The following is a 13,385-nucleotide window of genomic DNA, read 5'->3' as shown; positions in this document are numbered from 1 at the left end:
TTGTTTTTCATTGATTTCATGATTTTTGTTGTCACAGGTGAACAAAACTGTGAACCTTTCTGGAAAACTTACTAAAAAAATGTTCTTCCTATACGTCTGTATTTGTGTGCGTTAAGAACACATTATCTGTTCATTCTGAATAATGCATCCGTATTTGGTTACATCCCTAGTGTAGTGTGTAGAACTCATTCATACCAAGGGACAAATGCACATGACTAAAACACACAAAGTTTAATATGAAGATGAAATGTAAGCAATGATATATATACAGTACATCGATGGAAAAAAAAACCCCAAAATGAAATGAATTTGATAAATGGAACAATTGGATAACTAGCAGAATGAAGCTTGATGGCAAACATACACTGAGAATTTGAATGTAGGCAAATACGTATCCTGAATACTGGCCTGTAATTATTACGATGAGGATACCTTTGAGCAACAGTGGATTAAATTACTTTCTTGTTTTTTCCCGCCAAGCCTTGTAATTGTGTGTCTGCCTTTGTGGTGTGGTTTATAGCAGAAGTGTCAAAGGCATATCTGACAGGCTGTAACTCTAGCAATGTTCCTACCAGTGATTGGACAGATATGGCTCTCCACTGCAAGTTTGACACTTTTGCTGTAGTCACGAACATGGATGTAATCACATAGTTCTCTAACACATGTAGATCATTGTGCTTCTGCCAGTACAATTTGTGAGGATGGATTTCTCAGGTACCACAGGGATCTATTAGAATCCCACTTGGTTTATTGGTCTACAATACCTTTCACTCGAAGTGGCAATCGGGACAGAATCACTTGGTAAATCTTTTTTTAAAATTCTAAATAGAGCAACTTCCTTTGTGTGTGTGTGTGTGTGTGTGTGTGTATATATATATATATATATATATATATATATATATATATATATATATATATATATATATATATATATACTCTCAGCGTCAGTCCCAGGAAGGGCATCCTGTGTAAAACTTGCTCCAGAATCAATATGTGGATGGGTGATCTGCTGTGGCGAGCAGCCAAAAAAAGGAAAGTTTACATACCCCTGTTAGAATGGTAGGTTTTTGTGATGTAAAATATTTTTTTTACCAAGATATAAAAATGAAGTGAAAAACACTCAGAAATGTTTTAGGGAAAAATGGAAAAATAAAATACTCACAATAAACTAGTTGCATAAGTGTGCACACCCTTAAACTAATATTTTGTTGAAGCACCTTTTGATTTTATTACACCACTCAGTCTTTTTTGGAAATAGTCTATCAGCTGGCACATCTTGACTTGGCAATATTTTGCCACTTTTTCTTGTAAAAACATTCCAGATCCCTCAAATTGTGAGGGTATCTCCTGTGCACAGTCCGTTTCAGGTCACCCCACAGATTTTTTGTTGGATTCCAGTCTGGGCTCTGGCTAGGTTATTTAAAAACACTGATCTTCTTTTGGTTAAGCCATTCCTTTGTTGATTTGGATGTATGCTTTGGGTCAATGTCCTGCGTAAAGGTGAAATTCCTTTTCATCTTCAGCTTACTAGCAGACACACTAAAATCGACTGGTATTTGTAGCTATTCGTGATTCCCTCCACCTTGATAAAAGCCCCAGTTCTGGTTAAAGAAAAGCCGCCCTAAAGCATGATGCTGCCACCACCATGCTTCACCTTGGTATTGTTGTTCTTTTGGTGATGCGCTTTTTTTTTCACCAAACATACCTTATTGAACTCTGGAATTATTATACCTTTTGGAATTGCTCTCATCAGACCATAGCACATTTAACCACATGGTTTGGGGTGATTTAGTTGAGCTTGGATGTTTTTTGTAAGAAAGAGCTTCTGTCTAGCCACCCTACCCCATGACATGGGGTATAATAATTGTCTCGTGCACTAATCAGTACTTGTCAGATACTCCTGCAGCTCCTATGTTGCCGTAGGTCTTTTGGCAAACTGGTCAGTTTTGCCTTTTTTTGTCCATTTTTGTCCTTCTGTAAATTTTGGTGGGATGTCCTGTTCTTGGTGATGTCACTGTGGCGCTCCATTTTCTCTATTTGATGATGATGTTCCATGGTAATGGAATCTAATGTTGGTCCTTTACCGTGTTCCATGGTACATCTAATGTTTTTCAAATTCTTTTATACCCCTCTCGTGGTCAATACTATTCAACAAGTGAGATACATGCATTGTAAGCTCTTTGCGAACCATGGTTTCAACAGTCAGATGAAATCAAGAAGATGTGAAGAAAATCCTACAGAAACAGCTGGTCTTTATTTGGAGTTAATCAGAATAATTGCATTGATGACAGCTGTATGATAATTACATGATGAGATTGCATCTGAAAATAACTTCCTTACCATTTGCCATACAAAGATGTTCCTTATTGTCACTATTTCCCCTTGAGCAAGCGCTGTAGCATGCAGCGTGCTCGGAAACCCGAAGCGCGAGCTCTTAGAGAACGCATGCTTTTGGGTCTTCAGTGACATTGACTTTGTTTACTTTTGACACGTGCTTTTGTTATGGTTTATATCCTGTCTCCACCCCTGTATTGTCATTGGTTGTTTCCCATCGGTGTGTCATCATTGTTCTCAGCTGGCTTGTGTTTCACCTCTGATTACGTTTGTCATTTAAAAACCCTTCTGTCCCTTTGCACTTCTCAAAGTATTAATTGTTATCACCATACAAAGAATTTGTACCTTGTTCCTCATTTTGATTCATGTTCATTGATCTAGTTTCTTGTTACTCGTTCTCGTTTCTTGCCTTGCCTTGTTTATGCCTGTTTGTAGATCACCTCACCCATTGCCTGTTTTTCCGACTACGCTATTGTCTCATGATGTGGATTTGTCTACCTGTCTCTCTTTATTAAAAGCTCTTTTCTGCACTTGCATTCGTCCTAACCTTCATTACGTGGAATACGTGACACTTATGCATCCATGTTCATGAACTCAAGGCCGGTTTCTGGCTAGCTACAATTTTTTACCATCGGTCCTATCCTGTGTCCATCCATGTGTCTGTCTGAGATTCGAGATTCTCACTAGCATGATATCTCAAAAACGAGTGGTTGAATATTTGTAGGATTAATACATAATTACCATTGTAAAATTCCATTGGCATCGAGTTTGATTTGTTTATTTTGTTTTGTAACTGGTTTAGTAACGTTATATTGGTGGTGGAGTGCAAGAAGGGAAGTATTGTTTCTGCTCAGACCAAACCTTTTGATATTTTATTCCATGATAAACAGTAAACTCATGTCACCAACCTGCCTTAACTCCTGCATCATAACATTATAATACACATATTCTTTGAGCTTTCTCCTGTGAAAAGTAATCAATAATTCCTACATCACAATCCTGCCCAGTATACTGGCATTTGTGCAGAAGTCTTGAATTCAATTCAACTCAATGGGGACAATCTGGAAAGTTGCCACCATGTGGATGACACATCAATATTAGCCCAAAGTGGCTTCCTGGTTTATTATATCTGTTCTCTCGTCTCAGTTCATTGGCAGTGCACCAAGATCATGTGTCCTCATTAATGCCCCCTTAGTGGAGCTCTTTCTGGGGTTGCCTCCTCTAATCAGATGATCTGCATGGATCAGGGATGTGAACAGGACTTCACTTCTGGTTGCACACCAGCACTGCCACATAAGCACCCACTGAACCGCATATCAACCTGCCTCCACTTCTGCATAACAGCTGCAAAGCATTTCTCCGTGCTGTATTGTTGAATTTCAAAACTGTGTGATGTCATCTTAACATCAAGCAGACGATCTATGTGCACTAGCTGGCTATAATTCTTGTTTACATTTGAGACAATGGTGGGATAGTGAGCAATTTCAATTACACACTTTGACATGAACACAATCTGAGTACATATTCGAGAATGGTAGAAACACACATTTAACATCAATGCTGTAAGGAAATAAAAGTCATAATTAATATATGGCGGAGTGATATTGGCCAGACGGGACAGCTGGTGGGTGTCCTGTGGGTGTAAGTGCAACTTCCTGTGTTCTTTCTGTGTTCTGTGTTATAGTGTTTGACCAAGCTGCTGGAGATGGCTACAGACAGACACGCCAATGAACTGAAGGCACTGAACAGGTTTGTGTGTGTGTGTGTGTGTGTGTGTGTGTGTGTGTGTGTGTATACCCTTGACCTTTAACAAGAGAGAAAAACACACAAATGAGTGATGAGTCACCTTGTGTTGCAATCTATCTAGCTTTCTCATTCTACTAATGGATTGGAGTGCATTTTGTGTGTGTGTGTGTGTGTGTGTGATGTGTGATGTGTGTGTTTATGATCTTTTTTGCTGTATATGTTTTGATGATGAGGCTATTCTCTGTGATTTTATATAGCCATACAATCCATATTGTCTCTTCAGTGCCTTTCAGAATTGTTATTGTAAGTTCTGTTGTGATCAAAGAGAGAATCGAAGTGTCTGGGTGTTGTAAAGTGAATATTCTATGGGCTCTGCATTCTTTTTGTTTTGTAAGAGTACATGTTTACAAATGCTGACTAGTTTTACCAGCCAAATCTAAGTGTGTGTGCCTTTGTGTACATGAGAGAGAGAGAGAGAGAGAGATAATTAATTACATTAGATTCCAGTGGACAGAACTCTGTATCAGTGTCATGCTGTTTTCCTCTTTTCAGTGACAATAAAGGGGGGAAGAAGAAAGAATCAAAGAGCTCAGGTTCCCAGAAGAGCAGGTGAGGTGACACATTGTATAACACACACACACACACACACACACACACACACACACACACACACACACACACTATTATCATCCTAGCGTCTAATAGCAACCTGATTTTAAATGCCATGCCAATATTTGCCATGAGTAATATAGTATTCAATGAGTGTAACATCATAAATGTGTTTTAACAAAGCAATATTTAAAACATTTAAAACAGTTTCCTTAAATATTTCTTTCTCCAATGTCTTAATGAATGCTGATATTTCCATTAATAAAAAAAAAAAAAGCTCTGAGAATTCACTGACACACAACAAAATGCATTTATACAATAAAATTTGCCTATTGTTTTACTTAATATGAATTGAATATGGGAATATGGGAATATGGGTTTGAATATATAGACAATGGGCCACAGGGTAACTGTGAAAACACGAGACTGAGCACCATGTATGCGACATAAATGCCAAGACTACACTATATGACCAAAAGTTTGTGGACACCCATTTAACCTATAACAAAGAGGCCTAGTCCAAACATGTTCCAGAATGACAAAGAGCCAGTGAACAAAGTGAGCTCCATGAAGACATGGTTTACCAAAGTGGAAGTGGAAGTACTCGAGCAGCCTGTATGAAGCCCTGACCTCAACACCAGAGATGAACTGAAATGCCAACTGCACCCCGGGCCTCCTCACCCAACATCCTCACGAATGCCCTCTTGTCAACAGTCACGTTCCAAAATCTAGTGGAAAGACTTCCCTGAGGAGTGGAGGCTATTAGAACAGAAAAGGAGGGACTAAATCTGGAATGGGGTGTTCAAAAATGCACTTACGGGTGTCATGGTCAGGTGTCCATAACCTTTTTGCCATATAGTGGTCCAGACTAAAACTTTAACAGCCAGGTTTTGAAATTCCAAAGGACCCGTTAATCTGTTATTATTTATTTTTTGTCATGAAGACACAATGCCAAAACCAACACAGCAGGTAATACTCAGCAAATTAGTCAGGTGATCAGAAGCTTTGATCATCACAGATACAATGATAATCACACATACAATGCTCAAAGTACAAAGTAATATTTAGAGTCTGGGTTATTTAGAAGGAGTAGTGTGATTGGATTAAATACAAATGAAAGCTTTACATACAAATTCTAAGGAAAACATAGAATTCTTTTTTTCTCTTGATAAATTATGCACTAGCCAAAAAGTTATTTGTCTTTCACAATTCACTGCCAAACTTTTGTTCTGTACAAAAATCAGTCATATGGCTTCAGAAGTTGCAAAAAGATGATGCATAACAGCTCAGATTCAGACCTTTGTTATCTCCTGCTCGTATCAGTCACTTCAATCTGAGTCACTCAATGTTTTGTTTATATAGTTTGACTGTACAGCATGTAACACCCTGCTAATGTGTTACAGCTTGAAGAAGAGCAAGAGTACGGAACAGCTTGACGATAATGACGACGCACAGGTAATTAATATTGTCAGTGCAGTGTGACAAAAAAAGAGAGCGATTGATGGGGGACAAATGGGACGAATGAGAGGTCACCCATAAAAGAAAAAAACAGCGAGGAGAGAAAGCATTCGAGCAAACGTGTCCAAACCAGTAACCATGGCTACAGTAGCGAGCTTGTAGAGAAAAAGAGAGGTTTGCTCTTAAACGCACACACAAACACACACACACACACACCCACCCACCCACACACACACACACACTCACACACAAATCAGGGCACCCTGACTAAAGAGCAGTTTGTTGTGAGCATGTGGGATCTGACTAATTCTCTTTCACATACTTGCTCATCAAAATTCATTCAGTGGTTTTGTACCACCGAATCATTGTGGAAATCTGGAGAGTCAAGGCAAAGCTGAAAGAACTTTATCCATTCATTAATCTGCAGTTGCGTAGGTTCTGTGTTTAGTTTTGTGTCATTTCTGTAACATCGGCTACAGTGAGTTTATCTCATTTATTCTCTTTTCAAATTCATAACATTTACAAAGAATTGGCTCTTTTAACATTTCTGGAAAATGCACAAGCAAAATAGTCACCTAGTTGTATGTGCTCTCTCTTTCTCTCTCTCTCTCTCTCTCTCTCTCTCTCTCTCTCTCCCTCTCTCGCTCTTTCTCTTTCTCTCTCTTGCTCTCTCTCTCTCTCTCTCTCTCATATCCTGATTAATAGGTCTTGATTAATTTTATGTAACAACATTGCTTTGACAGTAGTGACAGCTGTAATTCAAACCCCAGGTTTATATGAATGCATTAAGGAGTCTCCAGTATCAGTGTTTTGTAACAGCAAGAGGTAAAGATATAACTTTAAAGTGTTCGGCACAGAGGTCCTTGTTTCTCGGTGACATTTCAAGCTGTATTTTTATGGCTCTGCCACTTGATGTGGTGGAAGCGTTGTGTTTTTGGGTTGTCCATCCGCGTAGCCGTGCGTGCATTTGTTCGAGAGCATGATATCACAAGAACGAGTGGTGGGATGTTCGTAGGATTTATATGGAATTATCGTTGTAACCAGCAGATGAACTGATTAGATTTTGGCGTTGAGTTCTGCTTGTTGTCTTATTAATTTCAAAAAAGAGAAGAAAAGATCATCTTGTCAGAGAACAATTACTTATAGGTGTTATTATTTAAGTGATAAATGGAATGAACTTTTTTCATGGACGTTCCAGAAAATTAAATGTTATTACAAACTGATAAAAAAAAAAGAAAAAGAAATGCCATTCATTACATTAAAAAAATGGAGGCAATAGAGGAATAAAATACTTCCAAGCATACTGTTATTAGAAAATAATCAACTTTGGGCCACATTGCTCCATGTTGTTGTTGATTATTTTCCTGTAATAACATACCCCGTCATTTATATTCTTTGCATAATGTTCAGGCACTACTAAAATATTCAATGAAGTGTACTCAGTAGGAACACATGGATCATGACAGATGTGTGTGCATGCATTCACTTACATAAATGTAAGTGTGAGAAATATGTGCACAGTGTGAATCTTGTAAACATGACTGAACCTTCTGCCTTCAGACTGCATCTAACGATCCATCACAGGAGCAGGAGCAGAAACTGAAGAAGAAACAGGCTGAAACTCTGGCTGACATCAGAGGCGTGAACAGTCAGGTAACCTCCATCTCCATGTCCACCATCCTCCATTAACAGAAACATTCGAAAACTGTCGAAACAAAATTATATGGTGTGTAGGTGTAAGTGAATGCATTTAAAAGTTGTTTACCGCTTTACAAAGCTCTTTTGCTGAAATTGAGGCTGTGGTGGAATGGGCATCCCACAGAGTCATTGAATGCTGTCAGGATAGTTAGAATAAGAATTCAGTTGCTACCAATCACCAGTTTGGACACACGTGATCATATTTTTCTTTCTCTTAAACACATTTTGATAAAGGCTTATGGTTGAGGTTTGCTTCTAAGACAAATGTAAATAGTACAGTCCAATGTCCATATCTCTGTACTGAAATGTATTTTTAATAAGTTGTTTTTATTTCAAACAATTAGATGACATTTATAACAAAGGAGATGCAGACAAACTAATTTCTAACAACTCAAGTATTAACTGTAATTTTTTAAAAATATACACTGCTACTAAAAAGCTTGACCTTTAAACTTAAAATAGGAAGAAGTGTTGAGTAATAGGAAGTTACTCAGCATCCAGTGACAAATTCCTCAATTTAATTAATCTGGTGGCTTTGCTTAAACATACAGCTGTGTGTGTCATCAGCGTAACAATGGAGGCTAATACAATAGCAGTAGCGGTGGATATATGGAAGTATACTGTATATAAGTTACACGAAGCATATATATATATATATATATATATATATATATATATATATATATATATATATATATATATAAAACAATGGCCCTAAATCTAAGCCTAGGAAAGAACTGTTCCCTGAACCCCAACAAGTCTACAAGAATATTGTGATTTATGCTATCAAAACTATACAGAGAGCAAGAAAAAAAAAACCCCAAAGAGACTTAACCCTTATCCAAGGCCAGTATTCGGTCATTTACAACTCTAACCAGTGCTGCATTAGTACTGTGATGTGGCCTACAACCTGATTGGTCTAGAAAGTGCTCAGTGTATTTAGAAAATTTAAGGAAAGCCTACTGGGTGAGACTCTCTCATGAAGCTGTCTGAGAAGATGCCAAGAATGTACGAGGCTTCATCTGGAATACTATTTAAGTTAATTTAGTCATATGAAATATATAAGATCTGAGCCAGGAATAGTTTTGATTTGTTTAACACTTTTCTTCACTGCACTATTCCATTTCATAGTTTTGAAGTTTTTGTTATTATTTTAGTAGAAAAAAAAGCAGGCATGTTCAGACATTTGCCGGGTAGTAAATTTTGCATATACTTTTATAAGAGGAATAAAACAGGAATGTTATAGTTATATTAGTACTTGTTGCTGCTATGGTTCGTCTGCTGTTTAATTATCTTCTGCATAATCATCATCATCCAACAGAATACAACTCATATGTTGAGGAGATTTGTAAAAAATAGCACCAAGCAATCATTTCTCTCGGTTTAAGTTTCTCTTTCCTCAACAAAATCTACACATTTATTCAAAGAGCATACTTTTTCATATGACTCCACCTCACCTTGATTTTTATCTACTCCATTACATGATGCAAGTGTGCTGGAGTACACTGATAAATCTGCATCTTAAATCAGTCAGTATCAGACATCTCTAAACACAAGTGAAAATAGCTTGAATATAGTCATATTTGTCTAGTATATAAGATTACAATAAACCAAATATATGATTATTAAACCTATTTCTAGACACGAAATAGTCTTGATATAATGGAGTATGTTTTTTTTCTTTCTAATTTTAAACATTTGTGTCTAGAAAGAGCAAAATTATCTGCAAACAGAAGATTGAAATTTGTAAACGCATCTAAAACAGGCTGAATATTCTCATTTATATCTATGTTTATATTTCGATTTAGAGTTATAATAATCACAAAATAAGAAATATTAGATACATTTGCCCATATTCAAGATATAGTGACTTGCTAAGATATAATTTTTGCAGTGAAGAAGGCTCTGTCTCTAATTCAAGACCTGAATATATACAGTTCATATATGTATTTTAAAAGTGTAATAAAGCCAAAAACCAATGAACAATCTTGAATTGCTTACTTTTTCGATTCTGTACACCTTCAGATGAACCAGCAAGCTGTATCAGAGCATGCAAAGAAGATGTGGTCTCTACCAGTTGATCTTAAGGAAGCAGTGAATGGCTGTGTATGCTCTCACTTCCCCGAGCATGTAGAAAAGGCTGAAGACTCCAAGACAGAGCAGGATGGCAATTATGGCCAAGTTTACCGGGGCTGATGGCCATTCAGATTCCTCTCTTTAGCTCTCCTTAGCACTTCTGCAGGTGTAGTCGAAAGATGAAAAAAATTGGAAAATCATTCATCAATCCACATGTTGATACAGTTTTAGAGTGAAACGGGTGCAAAGTGCCAGAATTTCTCCCATGAGATTTGTAGTAAAGCCACTGACACTATGGTTTAAAGATGTGTGAGGGTAAACTTCAATTATGTAAAAGAGTCAATCACCTGTAGAACTGTGCTGTTACATAAATGTGTCAGTTGTGATTTTTAGGACATATCGAATCATTATTACAAAGGACATTGGTCTCAATGGTCTTCATTTAGCACTTCCAGTTATTTATGGCAGCATTTTGGTATGTGTACATACCAAAATGTGTATGTGTGTCTGTGTACACACCTTCATTTAGTACATATAGAATACAATGTAATGTTACTTTTTAAGGAGATGCAAGTGATGTCTCACTGATAGCAAAAATAAACTTAATTAAAGGTCCCTTAGGCATAAATAATAATGCATTATCTTTATTGAATAATATTTCTCTTCGATATTATCTAAAATGTAATAAATGTCAAGTTTACAACTAGGTTACTGTGTATGCCATTTATTTTAATATGATATAATGACAGTGATGTGATGAAATATGAGATATCATTATTAATGTTATTAAAGTTATGAGAGATTATGAAAAAAATGGCTAAATCTGATGGTGGAAAACATTCTCCAAAGCCACAGTTTATCAGTGTGATCCTTATACCTTCACACATTTCACTCAACAAATGGTACCAACCCATATGAGTAACAGACAGTGAGGGAAAGGTCTGTGTTTCTGCATTGCATTTACTGAGTGCAGTCACTGTGTTAGTTCATCACAGTTCAGTCTGAACGTGCTTTTTGAAAACACTTCACACCTACACACTCATCTTTCTGTCTCTGACATTCAACCTCATAATTATCGAGCCATTTTAATGAAACTGTTTTCTACATGATATACACTTGGTTCAATAATATAACCTATAAGGCTGACCAGTTTTCAGAAAAAAAGATTAATAAAGGTTAGTTATTAAGCATAAGGCTTGGACATGCTGGTCTATTTTAGGTATTAAAATATATATATACTGAAATAAACTTTTAAAATATCTATCTATCTATCTATCTATCTATCTATCTATCTATCTATCTATTTGTCTGTCTGTCTGTCTGTCTGTCTCAGCAGGAGGTCAGTAATCATGCTACATATATGTATGAAATATATTAACAAATATCAATGTAATTAGCTGCCACAAGTGACCAGGGAACGTTTGTAGGTATGTTTGTGGTAGAATTCTAAAAACTTTTGTAAATACATATTACAGGCAACGCTTTACCTTAAGGCCTTTATTCACCCGCAAAAGCGTTTATTCACCCAGGCGAACAGTAGCTGGCAAGTGTTTCTTTCTTGATTTTTAGTTGAAACTGGTTTTAGCATCGGTTGACAGATAGAAGCTGTAACTGCGCACTATCTTCAAAAAACAGCTAAAGACCCACCTCTTCCGTGAACACCTAACTAACCCCTAAAATGCCAACCCGACATTATCCTTAAAAAAAAAAAAACACCTACCCACTTACTACTCTGCTTTTTGCTTTTCTAGAACTCAATTATAAATCTTGTATGGTAGCACTACTTGTATTGTTCTCTGCTTGATATATTGCTTTGCTTGTATATCCTCATATTGTAAGTTGCTTTGGATAAAAGCGTCTGCTAAATGAATAAATGTAAATGTAACTAATATTATTTACTGCATTTAGTTAACATTAACAAACCATCAACTCTAAAACATTACTAAACTAAATAACGCTTCTTAAATCTTAACAAAATACACCTGTATTGATTAACGTTTATTCAATACAGGACTAAATATAAATCCACATAAATCACCTAAATTAAAAATGTTAAACTAGAACATGGGTAGCACAGTGGCGCAGTAGCATTTCTGCCTCACTGCTCCAGGGTTCAAGCTCAAGTTACTGTCTGTGTGGAGATTTGCATGATCTCCCCATGTTCATGTGGGTTTCATACAGGTTCTGTGGGTTCCTTCCACTGTCCACAAACATGCAGGTATGTGGATTGGCTATGCTATATTGCCCCTATGTGTGAATGAGTTGAAGATTGTGCGTGTAAATTGCAATGGACTGGCATCCCACTTGAGGTGAATTCTACTGCCTTGCGGGATTGGCTCCACTTTAACCAGGATAAAGCAGTTACTGAAGATGAATGAATATAACAAGATCAAATATGAAATAACAACATGCTCCTAAATGCTGATAACTTACTGTCTGGTCTCCAGGTGTAAATATTGGAAGTTGCTTCAGAATAAGTTTTGAATTTTTACCAGTTAAGAACAATATGTTATTAAGGTGTTCATGTTGGTCATATGGGCTTGATTTTACTCATTGATGGTATGAGCATTGCTTAATACAGGGGTTGATTGTTTGGTTTATTTGGTTCATCATTAAAAAAAAAAAAAAAACATCAATTAATAAGAAAAATGTTAGTTACTTTGTTAATTTAACTTTTGGTGTATTAATAATGCTAAAGGACATGGTTCATTAATCATGTTAAGTAACAAATAATGATAAAATATTAAATAATGACCATTAAGGGAACCTTAATATAAAGCATTACCACATTGTATATGGTCTGCACTTATATAGTATTTTGTATTGTATATAATATCAATTGTGCACATTTTGTAATATGGAATATGTAACATCATGTCTTTATGTAAAAGAATATCTATATATAAACTAAAAATATATATTTATAAATGTATATATAAACTAACCTCTTATAAAATGTATAACATGTAATATTTTACCTTCATTCCTCTTTTAGAAAGACAAAAAGCAATTAGCTTATGTCTAGACAGAAGCAGCTTTTATTAACTAGGCAGAAACACAGCCTGGCTTTTGTTTTGAGGCTTCAGAAATATGTGGCATGTGGCTGGGCTGCTGGTCTCTGTCACATGGCCTGCAACCGTGCAGTTTGAATGCAGTCTCCTCCGCCTGTTTTGAAAGGAAGCATGGCAGAGCGTTGTACTTGCAGCCTTATTGAACACACAAACACACTCTGTGGCACTGCTGTGTGAAGCAATTTTAGTCAAAAGTACAGTTTCAGCTACAATTTTCCTTAATTACACTGTTGTGATTTCACAATCCTAAAATGGCTCACTCTCTTTAAATAGCCCAAGTGAGTGAAGAGCTTTGACATGTGTATGGCACATACACATAGTTCTGAATGTCTGAAGTGAATATCTGAAGTTATTCACTTAAATGTTAAAAACGTAATCAATATCAACCTTCAC

General features: G+C 36.4%; 1 protein-coding gene across 1 annotated transcript in view; it reads left to right on the top strand.

Annotated features, from left to right (window-relative positions):
• plcb2 (phospholipase C, beta 2) overlaps positions 1-10,624 on the top strand; it is a 34,843-nt gene extending 24,219 nt beyond the window's left edge. Inside the window, exons 28-32 of the mRNA XM_053632841.1 lie at positions 4,019-4,083; positions 4,633-4,689; positions 6,093-6,144; positions 7,708-7,800; positions 9,871-10,624. Coding sequence (XP_053488816.1) covers positions 4,019-4,083; positions 4,633-4,689; positions 6,093-6,144; positions 7,708-7,800; positions 9,871-10,041 — 438 coding nt within the window. The 3' untranslated portion in view covers positions 10,042-10,624. The remainder of the gene's footprint in view (positions 1-4,018; positions 4,084-4,632; positions 4,690-6,092; positions 6,145-7,707; positions 7,801-9,870) is intronic.
• Positions 10,625-13,385: the final 2,761 nt, after the last annotated feature.

The sequence above is a fragment of the Ictalurus furcatus genome, chromosome 9 (assembly GCF_023375685.1).
Source record: "Ictalurus furcatus strain D&B chromosome 9, Billie_1.0, whole genome shotgun sequence".
Classification (NCBI taxonomy): domain Eukaryota; kingdom Metazoa; phylum Chordata; class Actinopteri; order Siluriformes; family Ictaluridae; genus Ictalurus; species Ictalurus furcatus.
This window is presented reverse-complemented; position numbering and strand designations above follow the sequence as displayed.